The sequence below is a fragment of the Uloborus diversus genome, chromosome 6, assembly GCF_026930045.1.
Source record: "Uloborus diversus isolate 005 chromosome 6, Udiv.v.3.1, whole genome shotgun sequence".
Classification (NCBI taxonomy): domain Eukaryota; kingdom Metazoa; phylum Arthropoda; class Arachnida; order Araneae; family Uloboridae; genus Uloborus; species Uloborus diversus.
The window spans coordinates 86,317,807-86,341,343 of record NC_072736.1 but is presented as its reverse complement, the minus strand read 5'-3'; the positions used below and the strand labels follow the sequence as shown (position 1 = coordinate 86,341,343).

The following is a 23,537-nucleotide window of genomic DNA, read 5'->3' as shown; positions in this document are numbered from 1 at the left end:
ATCGGATAATTGGACAAATAACTTGAGGGGTGCTTAAGACCCCATGAAGAGTTAAATACATCTTGTTTCAGTCGCATTAAAGAAATATTGTATGTATTCCTTTTCTCATGACAGTTTATCCAAGCTTGGTCGTCATTCGCTTATACATAAGGGGAATTATTTTTATTTTGTGTGCTGAGTCATAAAAAATGTGAGGGCAGATAATTGGGCAGTTCGGTTAGTTGGAGTCTGAATAATCAAAGTTCTATTGTATTGATTGTATTGAGGCGAAAGCATACTATTTTTTTTCTCAAAGTATTTTGTTGTCATTGAATATTTCTTTATGAGCTGTTAAGTTTGTAATGTTTAGCTGTTTCTAGTTCATGACTTATTCTCTATCTCTTTTCATTCCAGTACAATGCTCATCAAGTAAACCTACCTTCGTCCGGCGACTCTTTGCCCGACTGCGACCGGATACTTTATCCGACGACGACGCCGTCCTAGTCCACGAAAGTCCGCCCTCCGAGTGCTACGCCTTGTGTTTGTTTGACGACAAATGCTCGGCTTACTTCGTAGATTATCGGAATCAGTCGTGCCTACTCATCCGAAACGTCGATTCCCAATTATTGGAAAAGAAACTCGTTCGAGACAGCAGCAGCAGTTATCACCGGAAAACGTGTTTACCAGGTGTGTTATTCATTTTATTACAAAACCCAAATTGCCTGAAATCGTGCCGTATATTTCCTCAGATGTATTTTTCGGTGCAATAAATTTCCGTGGGGTCATCTTGCGTGCAATTTTAGAGAAAAGTTAACTGCGTATTTATTTTTTAAGTTAACGTGCAATATTTTAAAATGAGATTGTAGTTTTGCAATAAAAACCTTATTAGAAATCACTCAATCGAAGGTTTATTATTATGTATGTGAAGTTGTATAGAAGTATTTTTACATTTCGAAGAAAAGACACTTTTTCAGTTGACTCAATAATCACAGCAATATTCTTCGCCTCTTCATGCGTTTGTTGTTTCAGTGCCAAAGCAAGCAATTACATTTTGAGGGCACGAAAGAAACATTTTCATTTTCGTTTTCTTTTAATTAACAAACATTTGAAAAATAATTTAAGTTGAATTTATAAAATGTTTTGTATTGCTACAGTAACACCTGTGTATTTATGAGGCATGAAAAAGTTCTGTTCCACTGAAGTAGTATGCTTTTTTTTTCGTTTACAAATAAAAAAACCTACATCTACAAATTATTATAAATCAGTGCAAAATACTTCTCAAACATACTGAAAAAATATATTTTTTTTAATTGGTTGAAAAACCTGATGAAGAGTTTGTCTAACAAAGCCGTATTACAGCTCCGAATTCAAAAGAAATAGGGGAATTCGTCTCGTATTTATTTCTAATCAAATTGTGCATGATATTTTCTTTGATTTTTGCGTAAAGGATCCATCAGAATGTTCAAGAGTTCAAAACCTCTAAAATAGTTCCCAGAAATGTCAAAATTGCAGTTTTCTAGGAAGTAAAAAGATCATTAAAATATCACCTCTTCGTTAAATATTTTGAAGAAGAAGATACCCAAATAATACATCAACTAGTAGAACAGATAGTGTACGCTCAGTGAAACGTAACTAAGAGGATTTGTTGTGGTTCAGTCTTTTAAGATCATAGTATGATATGATTTGGTCTAGATAAAAAGAAACTATCCAGGAAATAATATAAATAGTATGAATTGCTGCAAAAGACGTCAAAAAAGGTTTCAGTTTAAAAGGTTTTTTCTAAATTTCTTTTTAGAAGAATTGTTTTTTAGCTGTGAAGGAGAAAGTATGGCGCTCACTTAAGGGGAAACTTTCAGCTTTAGTCAATCTATCGAAGAAAAAAAATTTTTTTAACGAAGTAGATTGTTAAAACTGAGAATTGCAAATGCCACTTTTAGAGTGACGCTTTCTACTGCCGTGTGCAGGTAAAGGGCAGTTACTGCAATTTTTTTTTTTTTTTTTGCATTTTTGTCATCTATTGTACGTTATCTTTACTGTACAAGCTCGTTTATTTGGTTTACACTGAAAAAAAAAGGCGCGAAAAAGACGTCTAGTTCCAAGATTTCTCTGTTGTTAGCATTGAATCCAAGATGCGTTTCTTCAAATTTCTCGAAAAATCCTTTCTACAGATACTGTCGTTTACCTGCACACTGTAGTCTAGTACCTGGGTCACCCCCTTAAAGGTGCCATTTTGTCACCATGGCAAACTGAAGGGTACCAAAGGGAGCCAAATGTCATTTTTAAAATAGTAGTGGGTTCCGCAAGGGGAGCAAAGGATGCAGCAAAGTATCCACTGACTCAATATGTACATGGTGCGGCATATCAACCTCACGTATTTTTTTGGAGAGAGTGTTCCCAAGTGTTGAGTGTTATCCCAGGGAGGCATAAAAAATTAGATTCTTTTCAACTAAAATTATTTCTAATGTTTTAAAACTGTTCTTGACTGGTTATAAGTGGAGCGTCTTGCAATCCAGGAAAATGGAACTTCTGCGTACAAACGTTTTGTAATATTAACTTATATGAATACATATGCGCTGAATTACGTCACTCATGGAACTGTTTCACTTGAATTTAAATAAACAAACAATACAAAAAAAAATGTTTTATATACACCCTATCTCATCATACAAAAAAAAAATGACCTCGCTAGCAACAAAATTCTTGCTAGCGAGTTTGTTACTTACACAGATAAAACTGCAAGTTGCACCTTTTAGGGTAAAAACTTGTAGCACCAGCAACGCACCCTTAAGGGTGCCATTTGGTTCCCTATGGCATCGCTGATGGTGCCGTTTGGCTCCCTATGGTGGTACCCTTAAGGGTTTCATAGGCACCTAAATGGCACTCTTTAGTAAATGCCGCTGGTGCTACAACGTTACAACCTAAAAGGTGCCTTATGCAACACGCAATTTTTAAAGTGCACCACGTATTATGATGATTGCTCCATAAAATGACTCAGGTCATTTATTAAAAGCACGCCCTTGTATTTCAGCTTCGTAGTGATTATACAAATATATCGTAGTTCTGAAAAAGAGGTTCAACTTTTCAACGGAAACAGAGTGATGACACAGAAGCAAAGATAAAATAGAAGTCTTTAGATTCGAAATCGAAGGGTCCAGGGTTCGATCCCAGCTAGTTGAAGATCCTCCATGTTCGTTAACGGTGACTGGGGCACGGTAACTAAGTCGTGGTCACAAGGTCCTCCAAGTTAATCAATACCTCTGGGAGGTGCTGGACCAGGAATTGATCGACTTCTGGTCTGGAACCAGAAATCAGAGCTGTCTTCAGAGTCCCAGCCAACCGGTTAAATCACAAATAGTGGTCTTAGGTACGAGGAACTCCGGAGTGGGAAGTGAAGTTTAGCAAAGATAAAATAAAGAAAAAATGACTTTTTAAACAATCGTGAATATTTCCGATGGGGGTATTAAATAAGCAGAGGTTCCTCCACGGAGAAAAATACAGAATAATGAACTTTAGATCTGAAAAAGGGTAAGTTAAACCATTTCAGCAACTCAGGGCGGACGATAACCTTAAAGAGGTTGAAAACCTCGATAAATGACATCTCTACTTCCGTTTAAATGGACCAACCGACAACATTTTCCGGGTAAATATTACTGCCGCGTGGAATTTTGCAACTGGCGAACAATATCTCAAAATAATTCCAGCGAAAGTGATGAAAAGGCTTATAACTAATTGAGACAACGAACAACAATGCTCAATTTACGCGCCATGCATGACCTAGCTGGCAGAAGGTGCTTTAAAGTACATTAATTTGTAACAACTTCATAACCAAGTTATGTGGGGATCTTCCCATTCTTATTTTGTGTTTCATTTTCCAGATACGCTCTGTGACCACGAATGGATCTTCGACGAGGTACAAGGGGTCCAGCTCTATCATTATATGGACAAAACAATTACAGACATTCGTTCGAGTGCCCAGTGCATGTCTCTTTGTTTATCGGAACCGACCTTCGTCTGTCGATCGGCCAGATTCGACGTGCTCAAATCGGAGTGCGTGCTCAGTCAACATGATCGTCGGACGGCGACCGAATGGTTCCGACAAGCTCCGAAGGCGAGCTCGGTTTTGTATCTAGAGAGGCAATGTGTGCAGGGTAAGTTGATGAGGAACCTTTGTGGAAAGTCAAGCAAACACTCTAATCAACATGAAAAATGATCAAATAAACTTTGTGCTACAATATGATTAAAGTGAAAAACCAACGCAAATAAAGCCAAAATTCTCAAGAAAATACAGCATATAGCAATTTCTAGGCTACAGTGGAGCCTCTTCATCATTCGAAAAGACTCACCACATTACAAGAAAGTCGAGAGAGAACTGAACGTCACCACGTGCACACTGGTATTCATACCAACCAGCAAGCTAAACTCCTTGGGGTTGACTTGTAGTTTGCTGATTGGTTAGGTGTCTTCTCGTGTCAGAAATTCCTATCAGTTTACCCATTTGGTATAAATACTGGTGTCAACATGGTGACGTTCAGTTATCTCACGACTTTCTTGTTGGGTGGTGAGTTTTTTGCACTGATGAAGAAGTGGCTTCAGTGTAGCCTTGAAATTGCTATATGCTGTATTTTCTTGAGAATTTGTGTTTTATTTACGTTGGTTTTAAACTTTAATCAAACATTCTAATCGTTAAAAAAATGCATATATTCACACACATGACGTAATTTTCGCAAAAGGGTAAAGCCTACAGTTTTTTAAACTTATTTTAGTACGTAAATGACATAAATTCTGTCCATAGTGTGAAAATTCATTCAGTCGATTTTCCATTTCCAAAATTTTATTTATTTATTTATTTTCGTATATTTGACATTCAGCATTAATTAGTACGCTAACTCGACACTACGTCCACTGAAAAAAACATAGTTCAGAAACAGTAAAAAATAAAATCAGCGTTAAACAATTCGCCGGTAATGTTTTAATTATGTGAATTTTAATAGTGCTAGATTTTTCATCATGTTGAATAACGTATTTATTATTACTGTTAATTATTATTATTACTTACCGTTGAATTAGAAATCAATATAAATATTAAACATAATACTGACTTCATTTTGTGTTACATACTTGTAAAAATACATGACCACATGCATTTAGAAAACTAAAAATATAAGAATAATAAAATGTAATAAATATATAAAATATAATCAATAAAATATAAAACACTATCATTATTGCAAATGTTAATAATTATTGCTTATTTACACTGTAAAGCAGCTGGTTTTGAACTTTTCATAACATTTGCAAACTATGTTCGACTAAGAATACGATAAATCTTTTTTTTTTTGTTTAGACAGTGCGGTTTTTTCAGAACTTTAACTTAAGGGGAAAACTATTTTCAAATACTAATTTTCTTATGTTATTGTATTTGTACTATAAAAACATGAGAAAAAATGTGTGGGAAAAAATTATTTGAAAACTTGCGTATTGCAAAATTTAAATTAATGAATAATGCAAAGCAAAAACAGTTAATGAACGTTGATTATAATTTCTATGGATTTAATAGAAAATATATAGGGGTTAATAAATTAATACATTCAATAATACATATCAAAAAGTTCTTACGTACATATTTACATTGTACAATTACAGAAATACATTTTTAAAAGTATCTTTTACAATGTGTTGTGCTCTTTAGTTCATATTTGAGCTAGAGTTTGTTTCTCACTCACTAACTGCAATGGGTAAAGTGAATAATACAGACATAGACTGTGCTTAAATATTTTTCATTTTTAACATCATTTCTCCATTTGAAATGTGATGGTAGAAGCATTGCTCAATTTTTTTACCCCTTCGCCATACTTCCTCTCCATTAAAAAAAAAAAGTTTGAATTTTGACCTCTTGAATTCAAATTATGTTTTTCGTAGTCACGAGTGTGTGTGTGTGTATGTGTGTGTATGTAGGCGTGTGTGTTTATGTGTGTGTGGGGGTATGTGTGTTTGAGTGTAGGGGGTATGTGTATGTGTGTGTAGGCATGTGTGTTTGTGTGTAGGGGAATGTGTATGTGTGTGTAGGCATGTGTGTTTGTGTGTAGGGGGTATGTGTATGTGTGTGTAGGCATGTGTGTTTGTGTCTGTGTGCAGGTATGAGTGTGTGGGTAGTTGTGTGTAGGAGTGTGTGCGTGTAGGTATCTGTATGTATGTGTACGTGTCTGTATGTATGCGTGTGTGTGTATGTGTTTGTGTGTGTAGGTGTATGTATGTGTGTTGTGTGTATATGTTTGTGTGTGTGTGTACGTGCTCGTATGTATGCGTGTAAGTGTAGGATATTGACGCAACCTGGAGATAGTTTTCGCAAGAGGAGCAGCATCGTGAGGCGGCCGGTGGACGGTGGTGCTGCAGAGGGTGCTGGTGGGAAAATAAAATCATAGGAACTCCAAAAACAGTCAAATGAAAGCAATAAGCAATCGTGATTGCTCAAAAAAAAAAAAAAAAAAACATTATCGGCCAAACTAACATAAGCTTTAGAATTAAATAAATACCTTTGTGCTGATTAATAAAAGATAATAATGCAACAATAATACACTCAAATGTGCAGGAAACCGCAGGCACTTGTTTCGGGGTTACATGGAACACTTTTTTCTATGCAGGAGAACGGATGAAAAAATATCCGACAAAAGGGATCTTTTGTCGGATGCTCACTTCTTTGGCATTGAAAAAGGGATCCCTTGTATCTCCGAGACACGTGTCCGCAGTTTCCTGCAAATTTGTGCACATTGACGTTAATATTTTCAAAAAAATCTTAAATGGACTTCTATAATTTTCTCTGCATTAGCACCAAATATGACTATCAATTTTCGTCCCACAGAGCCTGCAGGGTGTCAATTCCGAAGCCGTCAGTCCAGATCTGTCGTTCGAAGATATCGTCACGTTCAGGTGTTTGGGAATGTGACGACGCGCGAATCTTGTGAAGAGGCCTGCTTGAAATCTGCGCCCTTCACCTGCAGATCGTACCAGTTCGGCCCCGGGGCGGATCCAGTGTGCCTGCTCAGCCCCGAAGACTCGGCATCGGATTTGGGGGCGTTCGAAACCCCCGCGGAAGACGATACTGTGGGGACGAATGGAATTTACTTCGAGAAGGAATCTTGCATCGATGGTGAGTAGTTCTAGCATGGGAAGAAAAAAGTGTTGCTCGTAAATTTATCAGCATTTAAAAATATTTAGGCTAGTGTAAATACTTTTATCATCACGAAACTTTACACGATAGCAAGTCAGCACATCATAGACTCTTCAAAAAGTTTTCATAATGGCAAATACAGTAGAACATCTATTTAACGCTTTTCGCGAGACTGATGAAAACAAATGCAATGGAAGGAAAAACGTTAAAATGACCAAATTTTCATTAAATACTATAAAGTAATTTATAAATGGAAGTAGATTCACACATTAAGAAGCATTTACATTACACTTCACTTCAGAAAAACTGCCAAGGCAAAACTTGTTGCTGTATAAGTAGACTTGTCAGATTCCTGAAATGTTCCACCTTGACAACGGAATGCCTTCCTCCCCTCCCCCTGCGCCGCTAGCATTCAAAGTGGTACACATCCCTGGCTGATTTTTGGAGTGTTTTATAGGGCAGTTTATTATCAATGCCATGAATATAAATGGTTACTAATTATGAACCTAAAACAGAAGCAATAAAAAATGACCAAAGCAGATAAAATTTGAACATTTCCCATCCGAGATGTAAATATTTACAATTTATTTTAGTTAGAAAATACACTTTGAATGAGGAATAAAAAAATTGAACGATGTTTAGACATACTTTTTAGTTTATAAGACTCTTAAAGACCTTTTTGGTCATTTGTAATCAGATTTATCTTTTTTCCGGGACGTGAAGCAAACCGGCCGGGACATGAGGATTTCGTTTAAAAACCAGGACTGCCCCTATGCAAGCCTATGTATATGGTACGGAGTAAAAGAATATGTTATGGAATAAAATGACCCAACTTAATTTGATTTATAACTGAGAAAGGAATTCATTTTGTGTGTGCAGCAAAATATTCTTGTAGTAAGGAAAAGTAAAAAACATTTTTGTTAATAAAAATTACTGTTTTATGCACTAATAAGAGTTAAGTATAACCTTTTATTAAATTATTTTGCAATGTAAAACAAGAAGAAAAGTTTTTTTCATAACTTGTTATGACTTTTTGAGCAACTCAAATCGAAAATGTTATTCAAGATGTATTGTTTTCATTATTCTTACTAGAAATCATCCGTCATGGTATGACGGGAGCAAATAGAAAAAATCTACAAAATCAGATTATGTACCTGAATATGGAAAAAAAACCGAACTGATATGTGCATCACATGACTTCCTTTCACGCTAATTTAATGATAATAGTGCCTTGGAGTAAGCAAGAAAACACTAAATATTTTCATTCCTAGTTTGTTGCGAACCAAAGCAAAACAATGTTTTACACAGATTTATTTCCCCATTATTGGTAATTTTAATGTGTTTCAATGGAAATATCGCCAATAGTGACCGAATTAAAACCAGATTAAAAAAATAATAAAATAAAAATCGACAAATTTGTTGCCAAATAGGCGACAAAAATTGGCGACCAAAAGCCTGGCGATATATTGCCAAGTGTCCACCAAATTATAACACACTTGAGTTTTCATCGAAATTAACAATGATTTCCCTTGAAAAGGTGTAAAAGACTCCTTTTGAAACATCCGAATGCCATTAAAAGGGAGGTGCACAACTAGACCCCACTAGGAGTCTACACACCAAATTTCACCTTTCTACGACATACCGTTTTTGAGTTATGTGAGATACATACACACATACGTACATACGGACGTCACGAGAAAACTCGTTGCAATTAACTCGGGAATCGTCAAAATGGACATTTCGGGCGCCTATATTCTTAGGTATATATGCACGTGTGTTCGGGTCGAAAAAAACTCAACATTCATTCAGGGGTGAGCAAAATGAAAATTAAGGCCTCTTTTGAGTGAAAATTTTTTCTCGAATACAATACTTCCTTTTTTGTAAATGGAAGTAAAAAAAAAAAAACCGAACTCAAAAAGCAGTTCGTTCACTACAATAACTTAACGTCTTAGCCGCGCGGCATGGTTTCTCGCCGCTAGCGACACTAACGGCCAGCGCCCTCTCGATGAGTTAACTTACCCCACCATCTACTAGGAATTCATAGAACTACACTTACCCCCGCCATCTATTAGAAATTCACAGAATTAAACAATTAGTTAAACGTTTAATTTGCAATCACAAATATTTCAGTCAATCTGATTTTTTAAAAAAGTAGCCTATAGCCTTCCCCAATAAATGGACTATTCAACACAAGAAGATTTCTCCAATTCGAACCAGTAGTTCCCGAGATTAGCGCGTTCAAACAAACTCTTCAGCTTCATATTATTAGTATATATTACTAATTTTAATGTCAGACATAAAACTTTATTTAGTTGTTGAAATTAACTTGACTCAATTGCTTTTTACATTATTTTGGGAATCTTCTAATTGAAAAATAATGTGTGTACTTTTATAATTATAAACCTAGTGAACATCCAGTGTGGCGCCAACGACATGAGCGTGATTGTTAAAGTGTCCACTCCTTTCCGAGGCAGGGTGTACACTGCCGGCCATCCTTATGATTGCTACTCTGTAACTGTGACCGATGAAGGTTACGTCACTCTGTCTATGCCTCTTCATGGACGACTATGTGGCACTAAGAACTTGGTAAGTTTCTTTCATCTTATTATGCAGAAAGTAATTGAAAAAGTCGTGTGGACTTATATTTACTAAAAGATAAAATGTCTATAAAATGTCGTATATTCAGTAAAATAGTTACAGACATCTCAATTGAAATAATTGTTCATAAAATGCGAAGAACAAGAATGTTTGTAGAGATTGTTTGGTTATAAAAACATGCGTGGAATAACACATGTTATCGATATTGGCTTAAGAATTGTACTGATTCTCTTTTAAAATGTTATAAAAGTCACAAAGAAAGATTTTTTTACTGGCTCAATCGAGCAACGTTGTTCTTACAACCTTTTAAGTGTTTTTGATTGCCAAGCCAAAAATAAATGAAATATAAAATAAAAATTAAAAAAAAAAAAAAAACACCATGAAGCATCGTAAGGAATATTCTATTTCTATATTTGGCTCTCCTCTGATATGCCCCCCTCTTGGCGAGATTTTAATTTTTCGCTCCATACGAAAATCGCCAATAAGGCGATAACTTGGCAACCCTGGTTTTGCAACTTGAACGCTGGAAAGTAGTTTCTCGAAGTCTGTCTTTTTGCACGTGTCTGTGTGGTAGGAGGTAGGTGCTCATATGTTCCGCTCTTAGGGAGATTTTAAGTTGAATACTCTAAAATAAAGTTTCAATTCAAACTTTATTTTAGAGTATTCTTTTTCTTGTTGTTTTTTAATGTTAATTTAGTTGAATTTTCTATTTTAATTATGAGTTCGGTTTGTGATGTTGTCCAAATGTATCAATTGAAATTTTTGAATGAATCTTCTTTTTCTTTTTCGTCAGGTCGTCCAACGTTTGGACGTACCGGAGTCCTAAATAGATTTTTTATATTTAAACTAATTGAAAATAAAGAGGTTTCTTTAGAATTTTTAAGGGAAATTGGTTTACTTAAGAATGAAATGTTATGTTCTAGATGTAATTCTGTTATGAAAATTAAAAAAACTAAAAAATGTTCAGATGGGTTAATTTTTTTTTGTAGAAAGGTTATTGGGGGTGTTGTTTGTGGAAAAGAAGCAACGATCAGGAGTGGGTCATGGTTTAGTTCTAGCAAGTTGAAAATAGAGGAGATTTTTTTGATAACATATGAGATTTTAATTGGGACCAAAACTGCTGATATTGAAAGTCAATATTTTTTTTCATCACAAACTTTAGCCGATTGGCGAAATTATATTAATGAAGAAATATTAAATTACATTGAATTAAAATCCGAACAAATAGGGGGGGTTGGGAAAGTTATTGAAGTTGATGAATCTAAATTTGCGTAAAGAAAATACAATCGGGGACATGCAGTTGAGGGACAATGGGTTTTTGGGGGGGGTTGAACGGGGTTCGGGGAAAACTTTTTTGGTTGCTGTTGGGGATAGGGGTAGGGAAACTCTATTTTTGGCAATTAAGCAGTGGATACTACCAGGCACGACGGTGCACTCCGATTGTTGGAGGGCATATGATACATTGGGGGAGGAGGGGTATGAGCATTTAACAGTCAACCATAAACTTAATTTTGTAGATCCAGAAACTAAATGTCACACTAACACAATTGAATCCACATGGAGACACGTTAAAAGTACTCTACCAACATATAATAGATTAGGGGATTTTAAATTTTATTTAGCTTATTATTTATACAAAAAAAATTGTGAATACAAAAATGAGGATATGTTTGTAAAGTTTTTGGAAATAATTCGCGAAATTAATTGGGTGGAGTACAAAATACAAGTAAAATAAGGTTGTTTTTTTTGGAATTTTTTTTGTCAAAACAAACATAATTTAAATATTTTTGTAAAGTAATGATAATAAAAAATGGGATAATTTCCCTAAGAGCGGAACATATGTGCACTGCCTCACGTGAGGAAGTAAAAGAAAAGTAAAAAAGGTAAGTGAACATATTTTGAATTATTGTGTTTTTAGTGTGTTTCTGGTAGTTTGTATTTTGGTCTGGTTGGCATTTTTGTAGCACAAAAATGGTGTTAATTTCACATAAAATCTGTGACTTTATTGTATACTGAACGGAGGAGATCTGTGACTTATATCCGACTGTGATGTATATTAAAGGTCGGAGGGATAACGGACCGAGCGGCAGCGAGGTCCTGGCGAGCCCGAGGTCTCATAGTACTTTCGTAATGAGACCGAGGCAGGGCCGGCGAGCCGAGGTCTCATTACGAAAGTACTATGAGACCGAGGGCTCGTATCCCGGAGAAACAACGGAAAAAAATTAATGCATTAATTTCATTAAATAATTAATGACATAATTTGAATTTTTCCTGTTGGCGCTAAAAAAGCATCGCTGAGAACGATGTATGACATATGACGTCATACATAGTTTTCTTGGCGACGCTTTTTTGGCGCCAACAGGAAAAAGTCGCCAAGAGGGGGGTATATCAGATTTGTTCCCTATATTTTCCTTTTCGGTCCAATTAAATTAATGAGTACCGTTTATAAGAGCATTAAAACGCAACAAAGTACGTTGGCAATTAAATTGAAAAATGTGATATCGTAAGATTGTACGATTACCATCATATTCGTGCGCAATCAGCCAGCATTATATGAGGTAGTGAGAAGCAAAGGGATGAAAGTGGACATTTTCTAGTTTTGAGTAAAACGCGTTTAAAGATAACATCCTTGGTAGGCTTTATTTTTTTTTCTTTATCATGCTGTATAGCATACCAGGGCTACTAGTACCATCTCTTGCCCCAAGACAGAGGAGAGGTTCACCTACCATTTGTACCAAATTTTTAATTTTGCCACTTACATCCCTTTGCTTCTCACTGCCTCATATATATTAATAAACACTTTAAATAATTGCACGCCTAGTTTTTTGCGAACCGATACAAAAAAGCGTTTTACAGAGATTTTTATTTTAATTTTATTTTAGAATTTATTTTATAACTAGCAAAAATTCCCGGCGTTGCCTGGGTCAGTAATAATTGTGAGAAAGAATCGCTACTTTCATTCGTTTTAGCTGAAAGAATCCAAAACACCTCGCTTTGACGTGATTAAAATCGAGTTTCTTCCTTACCCATAAAAGTAAAATAGCAGTAAGTATAAAGAACAAAAAAATTTTGAAAAAAAAAAAAAATAGAACAGACTTCAAAATTGCTCTAAAAAGTGAAAAATAATTTTATTCTTTTAACACCATCGATAATGCTTTTAAACATAATTTTTGAAGTTGGCGCAAAAATAAAACGTAAAATCCAGTGTAACCATGCTTCGTTCATATTTTTTTCAGAAAAGCATCCAAAGTTACGAACGAAACATTTATATCGTTATTCAAATATGTTGTCATCAATGCATAATTTATGTGATAGTGAAGAAACTGGGCCTGGTTAAATTTATAGTTGTAGTTGAGTTATGACTGTGAATGATTATATCTATCGTTTTTGCGCCAACTTCAAAAATTATGTTTAAAAGCATTATCGATGGTGTTTAAAGAATAAAATTATTTTTCACTTTTTAGAGCAATTTTGAAGTCGGTTCTATTTTTTTTTTCAAAATTTTTTTAGTTCATTCTTTTTAGTGTAAATGTAGATATTTCAGTAAAAGTAAGAAGTTATCTAGTAAGAAGTTCGGCTCTATATCACTGTATTGCTTTAGAAAAGCCTTTATTCAAAATTATCATTACAATTACTATTAATGTTATATGGCACCAAACTTTTATAACAATGAGTTTCATATTGTCGCGTAGATGAAGATAGCGAAGACAATGTGAAAACCAAATGAAGCGAATACTCGTTAGTCTAAACTCGAGATCTTTATTCAGAACCACGAATGAACGTTACATCTCCTTATATACAACTTGAGAAAGTGCTGGAACTTTCCAGACTTGGAAAGATACAGAAATTAATAGAACATTCGAGAAAATACGGGAAACAGTAGAAACGAAATTTTAGTAAAATTCACTTTGTCCTAGTCGGGATTTGAACCCGGGTCTCTCGTGTGGGAAGCGAGAATTCTACCACTGAGCCACCGATATCCACGGATGAACAGTGCGAACTTCGCTACAATATCATTTTAATCATTTAATAGGGAAATTTACTGTTTTTTGCCCATAACTTTTTTTCTAAAGAACAAATATGGTCAAACAAAGTAATGGGACCTAAGTTGAGCCATCCCCTATCCATTAAAAAAAGAATCATCAAAATCGGTTCACTAGATGAGGCGCTGTGAGTGGACAAACACAAAAAAAAAAAAAAAAAAATACGGTATGAACTGATAACCGCCTCCTTTTTGAAGTCGGTTAAAAATAGTATTCAATTAGAAACAAACGAACGACGTTTAAGCATATAAAAATTTGAAGAATTTATAAAATAAGGAACTAAGATTTATCGGTTAATATATTTATTTATTTATTTATTTATTTTGAACAGAGTCTAAATTTTTCTCCATATGGCTATTGAAATACAAACGGTTTTAAAAAATGTAGCCGCCCGTAATCCCTCTATACTTGCTTCCGTTATTTGGGAAATTTCATTTATTGTGGGTACTTGGTGCGATTTAAAATGTTACCAAATTTGCGGTAATCATTTAGGGATACCTTGGATAATGCTCCCCTTCCTTATTTTGTAAAACTGTCTGTTATTAATTTTCGTCAAAGAGATATTGTCACCAAATACTGAGATATTTTTGGTGACCATAAAATGATTCTAAACATTTTCATCCGAAATGTCTCCGAAATAAATAGTAAGACTTGGCGACTGTTTGAAATTGTGCACAATTAATAGAAGTTTTTGTGCTGTTTATGGATTTGCCTAATTTAGTTAGCAAATTATTTTACATTTTATCAAATTTTTTAAAGATTCTTTAAATGGCGATATTTTGGTTACATGGTGAAAGTCGAGAAACATTATTACGCACTCTTTGGTTTCAAGAACAGTTCCAGTTCAATAAATTGCCTTACGTTATTAATGGAATCGAAAAAGTTATTATTGGTAACTGTTCAAATTACTATGAAATTAACATCTATATCTAGTAACAGATTTCCTATTGTGTGTTTGATGCATAAACTCGTTTGCAAGTAATAAACTTACAGATATTTTGAAAAGACTTTATTTCTCCCAGAATGGAAAAAATAGGCTTTTCTGCATTATGTTAAAGGAAAATCATTTATGTGATTGAGAAAAATTGTCATATTTGAAATCAGCGCACCGAATAGAATAAAAGTCACATATTACCGTACAATCACATTTTCATGACCCGAATTTTTCAGGCCTGCGTAATTTTAGACTATAAACACTTTCTACTTTCTAACTGTTGCCAAAATCAACTGTCATTTTACTTAGCAACGTTATCGATTATTGGCATAGATGAGGACAAAAGTCCTAAGAAAGCAATAAGTTTCATGCTTGCTTCAGAGAACATTTGGTTCAAAATTTTCATTATGATTACTATTAATATTGCTAATGTAAAGCAACAAATTTTTGTAGCAATGAGTTTTATATTTATTGGGAAAACACATGAAATTTCCTGTTTTCCATAATAACTTTTTAAACTAAGTTTTTTAGAAATAAATTATAGCCTATGTTTCTTCCTGATAATGACGTAATCTTCCGATGAAAAAATTGTTAAAATCGGTCCAGTAGTTTTGAAGTTTACCCCGGACATACTTACCTACAGAAGTAGCCATTTATGTACGTACTAGTGGTACCTGCACGGCTTTGCTCGTAGTAGAAGATTAAAAGGTCATTTGGTTCGCCTGTATATTTACAAATAATGGATGATTAATTTCTCGCCAGTATGCTATGTTCATTTGCTCGCCCATGTTATGGTTCCACGTTAAGATAAATTGGTAATTTACTCGTCCACATTATGATAATTTGTTCGGTACAATGTTCTTAAAATTGGAATAGAAAAAGAATAAAATTGAATTTTCGAAAAATCGCTTCGAGTTGCTCACTCCTACGCTACGAACTAATTCTGTGCCAAATTTCATGAAAATCGGTCGAACGGTCTAAACACTATGCGCGAAACAGACATCTCGACATCCAGAGACAGACTTTCAGCTTTATTATTAGCAACTAGTGGTACCCGCATGGCTTTGCCCGTAGTAGAAAATTAAAAGGTCATTTGGTTCGCCTCTATATTTACAAATAATGGATGATGATTTTCTCGCCAATTTGCTATATTCATTTGCTTGCTCAGGTTACGGTTCCACGTTTTGATAATTTCGTAATTTAGTCGTCCACCTTGTGATAATTTGCTGGGTAAAATTTTCTTAAAATTGGAATAGAAAAGAAACAAAACCAAATTTTCCGAAAATCGCTTCAAGGTGCACACCCCCATGCTACAAACTAACTTTGTGCCAAATTTTTGCCGTCGCAGACATCCAGACAGACAGTCGGACAAAGATCCAGATATCCACACAGACTTTCAGCTTTATTATAGTAAAGATAAAGATATTGTTACTAGTTCAGACCCTTCAAGAAATTCTTTAAATGACGACACAGTTCAATTGAGAAAACGCAGGAGATTTATTTACAACTATGTACAAGAAATATCGTTAGCAACTGCTAAATTAACCATAGCAATTAGGCAAATATCAATTAACACCGTAAACTCAACGGTTACACACGCATTTACATCCAAATACGCAAAAACACAGCGCAAAGACTAATACATACGAAAACAGAGCTAACGGCTCAGACAGTTTAAAAAGCAAAACTAACTCTTCCATTCAAATGCCACACGGCTTTTATACTGCTTTGGAAAGCTCGACAAAATTCTAAATGCTTCTCGATGTTTTCTTTTTATTCCATTCACAAATCTTATCGTTCAGAAATGGAGGGACCATATACTTCATTCGAATGTAATGGGATTGTATACTCATTATAAGAAACTATTTGCAGGTTAAGTTACTACAATAATTTTAGAGGAAGAATAATGGAAGAAACGCCAAATTTAGCCAGATTACAACAAATTAATCACAAAAATGATTATTATTTACAGAATTTGTAGCAATATATATTATTTTTAATGTTAGATTTGGAATATATTGCACTGGTGTCAGCTGCAGTTGATTGAACTCAATGAATTTTCTTCATTTCACACGTGCGGTCGACTGCATGATACACTTTTTCTCTTTCCTTCTCTCTTAGTGGTATTTACTCTATAACGTTTCTGCTACTGAAAAAAAAATATTTTGCTTAAAATATCATTTATTTAAAATAATAATAGTATTAGCTTAATGCAACATAACGACGCAGGCATGATTATCTTATTTTATATCCTTGTGCCCTTACCGTATAATCAACATTTGACTTAACGTTTAAATTACCCTACACTGAGGTATTCACTTCTTTTACCGAACCTGCAATTGCGTGTTATTAATCTAATTGCCAGGTCAGAATCAAAGAAGCAACACTCTGATGTTTAGCATTCCACTGTGTCCTGATCTTGAAGTAATTATATACTATTGAATCCTAATTTCAGCAGTCGTGTTGCGATTAATCTGAAAAGAAAGATAGAAAAAAGTAATCACGTCTTTCATTGTTTTCTTCTTGTTATTATTTTTTTTTCTATCTGAAAGAGAAAGTTCTACGATACGTTTGAAGGAAAAATGGCTTCAGTACTGCTAAAGTAACTGTGAAGATTATCGGCTTTTTTTTTTCTCTTTTAATTTTTTCTCTTTTTTTCTTTTTTGTTTGAATGAAGTGCATGTTAACAATTTATTATTGCTTGTCCCCTGTGGTCTTTCGCTACGGATGCTTTGATTTTGTTAACTTATGCATTAGCGTGGTTCAAAAAAACTTCTTTTCAGCTAGAGACTAGGCCATCCTCTTTTTTTTTTTTTTTTTTTTTTTTTTTTAAGACTTACTAATAGTATTATGCTGTCAAAGTTTTAGCTTCTTAGTCAAATTTTAAGAAACTGCTCAATGAGTCCTCAATTTAACATTCGCCGTAGCATAGAAAATGTCGCAAATTTAGAAACATTTAATTTCCCCAGATGTGTTTTTTTTCTTTGTAAATAATTATTTTATTGCAATGTATATGCATATTACTCGTGTATGTTTTAATATGTAGCATTATTTTTCAGTTCAATTTATTTTTAACCCCCTCCCCATATTTATTTTGGGAGAGGAGGCTGAGCACCCTCTTCCAGTTGAAATAGGAAGCTAAATTTCTTCCAGTATATTACTATCCACAAGTCTAATAATATTGAGGGGTGTCCTGTTATCTAGGAGAAACTTTCTTTTTTACATGTATTTTTGAACCACCCTATTGTGCATTGCAATTATGTGGACAGGGGCACCCTGAACTAAAATTTTTGAGAGTGGGAAGGGGGGAATATCTCAATTTACCGAATAAACTCCAAATTTTACCGAATGATAAACTATGAGCAAGCATCAGGGGAACCCCGAAGTAAATTTTTTTGGAAGGTGAAAATTCTCAATATACCGAAAGGACTCCAAATTTCGCAATAAGATGATAATTTTGCCAAACGAAACTCCAAATCTTGCCGAATGATTATAATTTTGCTGAATTGTCAGACAAAATTTGACGAATAGGGAAATTTTGGAAGGTCCCAGTGACCTCCCCATCGCGGCGCCCCTGGAAAGCATCTATACTTAAGCCCTTAAAAAATGCTATATATTTTCTCAAAATTTGACGACTAATGAATTTTCCGGGGTTGTCACAGTGACCTGCAATTGGGGCGTCCCTTTATGTAGGATAACTTCGAGCCAGAGACACGGATCAAAAAAAAAATTGTATGCTCTCAACTTCAGTTAACTTTCAAAAATTTCTTCATTCGACAAATTTTTCTGATTATTCAAAAAGATTTGGAGTTCTATTCGGAAAAATTATTATCTTTTGACAAAATTTGGAGTTTCCTTCGGCAAAGTTTGGAGTTCCATTCGGCAAAATTATCATCATTCGACAAAATTTGGAGTTCCATTCGGCAAAATTATCATCTTTCGGAAAATTTGGACTTCCTTTCGAGGAATTGGGAATTTCCACCCTCCCAAAAATTTAGTTTGGGGCGCCCCAAGCCTCGATCGGTCAAAAATTGGACCGCCAAAAGTGTTTTGAAAGTATAACTCATACAAACAATTACCTTGGAATATTCTTTTGTAGATAATAATATCTTTCGGTGCTTAAATTACATAAAATTATTCTTCTGTGCAGGGCCGGATTACTAAATAGGCAATGTAGGCAGTTGCCTAGGGGCCCCGAGGTTCTGAAGGGCCCTGGAGAAATCTTAAACTTGAAAATATGTAAGAAAAAAGATTTTTCGACAAAAAAAAAAAAAAAAAAAAAAGGAAGGAAAAAGTTAAAAAAAAAAGGGGGGGGCTTTCTTTTAGTTACTGTATTAATAGTTAATAAACATTATTGGTAATACTTAAAAATGTAGTCAGAACCTAAAACTATAAGTTTTAAAACGAGGGGTAAATTATGAAATTTGATAAAGGAATAAGGATAATTTTGCGTGGTGACAGAAATACAGGCTAGAGAAATAATATATGAGATTATGTATAAAATACACGTGTGAGGGGGCCCCAACACTTTTAATGCCTATGGGTCCCGAAATCCTTAATCCGGCCCTGCTTCTGTGGATAACAATACTTTCGGGTACCGCCATCACCATTGCTTTTAATGTACTATAGTTGAGAAAAACCTAACCTGACATCATAATAAAAGCAAAGCGACCAACTTTGGTTACCAACTTTACATGGTAACCAAGTAAATGACCTCGAGTCATTTAGTTGGTTACAATGTAAAGCTCGCATAAGTTTGGGGAAAACAGATATTGCTCAAAACTTACGAAGCCCACATTAAACACACACACTTTGCATAAACAAATTGCTTCATACGAGAACCTAACTTGCAAAATGTCAAGATCGTAAATGTAATTATTTTCGAGCACAAATTTTTAAATTTTTTTTTTGCTAAATTTTTTTTTTCACGTTGTCGCTAATGTTAAACTTTTGCAAATGCTAAATCCAAAAAAAAAAAAAAATCTTTTCGGTACATTTTCTTCACCAAGAGCTTTTTCCAAAGCAGTTTGTTTGAAGCAAATACAGCTTTGAGTGCGGGATGTAATATTTATTTGCCTTAAATTTCCCGGTAGGCACGAATGTTAAGTTGTTTCATAATTATTCAAAACTGAACGAAAATTGTTCGAATCAAAAAGATCTTTTCTCTTAATATTCTTCATCAAGAGCTTTTTCCAACATAAATTGTAAGCAGTCGAAAACAATTGGAATGTAAAACGACAACAACGTGTGTAAAGTACAAATAAAGTATTAAAATAGAATTAAAAACTCGGCATTTTTAACTGTGTTAATACTTGATTTGTACTTTTTACACAATGTTGTCGTTTTACATTTTTCCAACATAGTTTGTTTGAAGTAAATTAACTTTTAATTTCGGGATTTATATTTATTTAAATTTCCCCCGTAGTTGGTAATGTTAAGGTTTTTTGAACTGTTTCGAATTGAACGAAACATTTTTCGAATCAAAAAAGGAACTATGGGAATGAAGTGTTCTCGTCAAGTTCTTTCGAATAAAAATTTGTTTAGTTCGAATCGGACTATTCACTCAAAAGTTATTGAGGGGGGGAGGGGGGATGCAAATGACCGACAGACACACATTTTCCACCCTTCTTTCCAATGGGGTGGTTTCCATCAGTCAAAAGTACTACTTTCAGTCATTGAAATGGATAGAATGAGCAAAAAAAAAAAAAAATACATGAACCCAGAAAATACCTTCATTTTCCCAACGGTTTTTTTTAATTAGTTTTTTAAAATGTCCAATTTTTCAAACAAGGCGTGGTCTTGATGACGTCACAAATGATGTACTTTGTCGCATCTTTCTACTACGTTTCCACGTTATGATAATCAAGCAGCGAATTCCTATTCCTATTCAGAGTCACAACTGCCTACAACTGTATTTATGTCGAGGACTGCATACTAAGTGCCTTGCCTCCATTATTTTATATACCGATAGATGGTAGCACCATCACCGGATCGAACAGTTAATGAGAATTTAGAACTAGTCCAGGAGCTAATAGCTACCTGGTGCTAGCACCCCCAGAGGTATCGTTTCTCTTGGAGGACATTGAGACCACGAGCATATTTAACGTCGCCCAGTCCCCTTTAATGACGACGGTGGGTCTTCGACCATCGAGGTTCGAACGCAGGAGCCTCCGGCCCCGAATCCGACACTCTACCGATCGGGCTACCACGGCCCAAGCAGCGAATTAAAATTGCACTCTACGCTTGCTATCAACCATATCGTTGCCAATACACGCGAGTAAAGATGCGAATTAAATATTTTGCACTGTGAGTGGCAACACTGAATGGCATTTCATCATTTGTGATGTCATCGGCAGAAGTCTTAAACAATGAAAGCGCTCCGATTTAAGTAATTTTTTAAAAATATTAAACGTAAACAAATTTATCAAAAAATGGTCAGACCCTATGTTTTTCAACATGCTTTTTCAGAATAAATACTTTTAAAATTTTGGAAACGACCCCATTTTCTTTTTTAGGTAGTTGTTTCATTATTTTATTTATTTTTTACTTTTTTTTCTCATCGATATTTTAAAAATTCATTAAGCCTTCTTTAATGCCATTTTCTTCTGCTATACTTTTACGGGAAAGAAGGTTAAGAAATATTTGAGGGAACTTACCTTGGGGATTTTAAAGACTAACCAAAGGAAATGTTATTCGAAACCAGTTTGCATTTGCATTATTACTTTTACAATAAAATACCAAATATTTCATAAGACAGCGTCCCCCGCGTTCTCCCCTCCCTCTAACTAAAGCACTGGCAAGAAGGTAAGTCGCGCTTACCATATCGCTGCAATAATGAAACTGACTGCAGTATGTCTAGAATTCGCTTTTGTAATTGCGTCTGCACGAAGCATTTTGAAATTTCATTTTTACTTTCGTCCCTTTCCAATAAAACTTCTTTAGCTTAGATCCCCGCAACTCAAATAAATATATTCACACCACTGCAGCTCTAATTTAGCCCTTCTCATTGCTAGCCTGTTATTATGACAGAGCTAAAGCTTCACCGTATATAACTGAAAAAAAGGGGGGGGGGACTGGCATTTGCATAACGAGTTTTATCGCCTGATATAAGACTTATCGCGCAGTAAAAAAGAATACCCTGCAGGTTGTAATCATCTACGGTGGTGGCCTTAAGTCTGAAGACAAAATTATGCTTTTCTAAGTCTGAATTTACATTCACATAAGTGGAGTTTGGGGCAAATTTGCACTTCGTCTTCACAACTCTTACAGAGATACTGGAATCGGTTTGTGCGATGAATAAAGCGAGCTTATCTTAGTCAGCTTATTTAATTTGTTTGCTTTAACGATAATTTGTAACATAGATTAATAGATTTTTTTCAATTAATTCCGGTATGTTATTATGTGCTATAAATCTGATAATTTTTTGTACATTTTTAATTTATATTATCGCATTAATTTTGTTCGGTAATTATTATTATTATTTTTTTTTTTGTTACTGCAGCTTTTGTACTCTCTCCATCCCAAACAATATACGAAATTTTTAATACTTTTTCACTAAATATTGATACGCAGGGGCTTGCACAGAAATTTTGGTGCCCGTCACAAATGACTTTTCCGCCCCCCCCCCCCTCCATTAGTGTTTACCGTTATATTTTACCCCTAGTTTTAAAAATATTGGGCCCCCTTCAGACTCGGGCCAAAAGGTGTCCCTTCTCCCCTCTGTTCACGCCTCTGTTGATACGGATGATTTCATAACCTGGTTTTAGGGGGTGCAAGGGGGAATCTTCCCGCTCACTTTCAAAAGTAAAGCTGTTTTGAACTTCCACTTTTCAAAGTTTAAAATTAACAATCGATCAAAAGATGGTAAAATTGATCGATTTATGTGTTATAAGAGCGAAGATTGACTTAAGAAGTCTGTGTTTTTTATTTTTTTCATGTTATTTCTTCATAAAAAATCAAAATAAAGCTTTGAGTTGGAAGGAAGGAGTCTTACTGTGGCCATCCCCCACGATTTTTGAGGTAGTGTCCCGAGTTTTTTTCAAGAAGGTCATTTCATTAATAATGACGTCAAAATTCAATTGCTCAATTTTCAGCTTCAGGAACACCGCCCACCAAGCCTGCCCCCTCCCTTTTTTTCTTGTGGCACCAGCCACCTATGGATGGTTTGATGATTTTGTTTGAACATTTTTTTTTAGAAATTCCAGAGTGCCATGCTAATAATTAACAGCATTAAATCACCAAGCGCTCTCTTCTTTCCTAAAATCAGTACCAAAATATTTCAAAAATCCACAGCTTGCATACTCTTACGCCACGCCTCGTTTTGTGAAACTTTACTACAAATATGACTGAAAGTCTGCCCTCTAATGAATTCAAGGATATTCTACATTAATATCACGAAGAGAATTATAGCTACTTAAATACTGTGCAATGTTCATCCGTATGTGTGGTAACAGATTCGATACTGTTCGAGCATAGAAATTGCAATCACCAGTTCACTCGCAAAAAATTGCGAGTAGGCTTGATTTATTGCTGGGGTAACTGACTGATGTTTTTAAAGTAAAAAAAAATGCATTTTGTGACATTTAACGCAAGATATACAATGTGCAAAAGATCTTTTCAGCTGAATTATTGTGTTTTTTAAACTGAATTTAATGGTATAGTTGAATTCCTGAAATATATTTAAAAAGATTTTTAAAAAATAAATAAAAGCATGGCAACTGACTGACATGTCAATTTTTAATATGTCAGTCAGTTACCATGTTTTTATCAAATTTTTATAAATCATTCAAAATGTAGTTCGGGAATTCAGTTACGC

The 23,537-nt window shown here is 34.7% G+C and overlaps 1 protein-coding gene across 1 annotated transcript in view; it reads left to right on the top strand.

The window, feature by feature from the left end:
- Nucleotides 1-362: 362 nt before the first annotated feature.
- LOC129224852 (uncharacterized) overlaps nucleotides 363-23,537 on the top strand; it is a 156,860-nt gene continuing 133,685 nt past the window's right edge. The window contains exons 1-4 of the mRNA XM_054859398.1: nucleotides 363-666; nucleotides 3,855-4,127; nucleotides 6,839-7,126; nucleotides 9,555-9,733. Coding sequence (XP_054715373.1) covers nucleotides 363-666; nucleotides 3,855-4,127; nucleotides 6,839-7,126; nucleotides 9,555-9,733 — 1,044 coding nt within the window. The remainder of the gene's footprint in view (nucleotides 667-3,854; nucleotides 4,128-6,838; nucleotides 7,127-9,554; nucleotides 9,734-23,537) is intronic.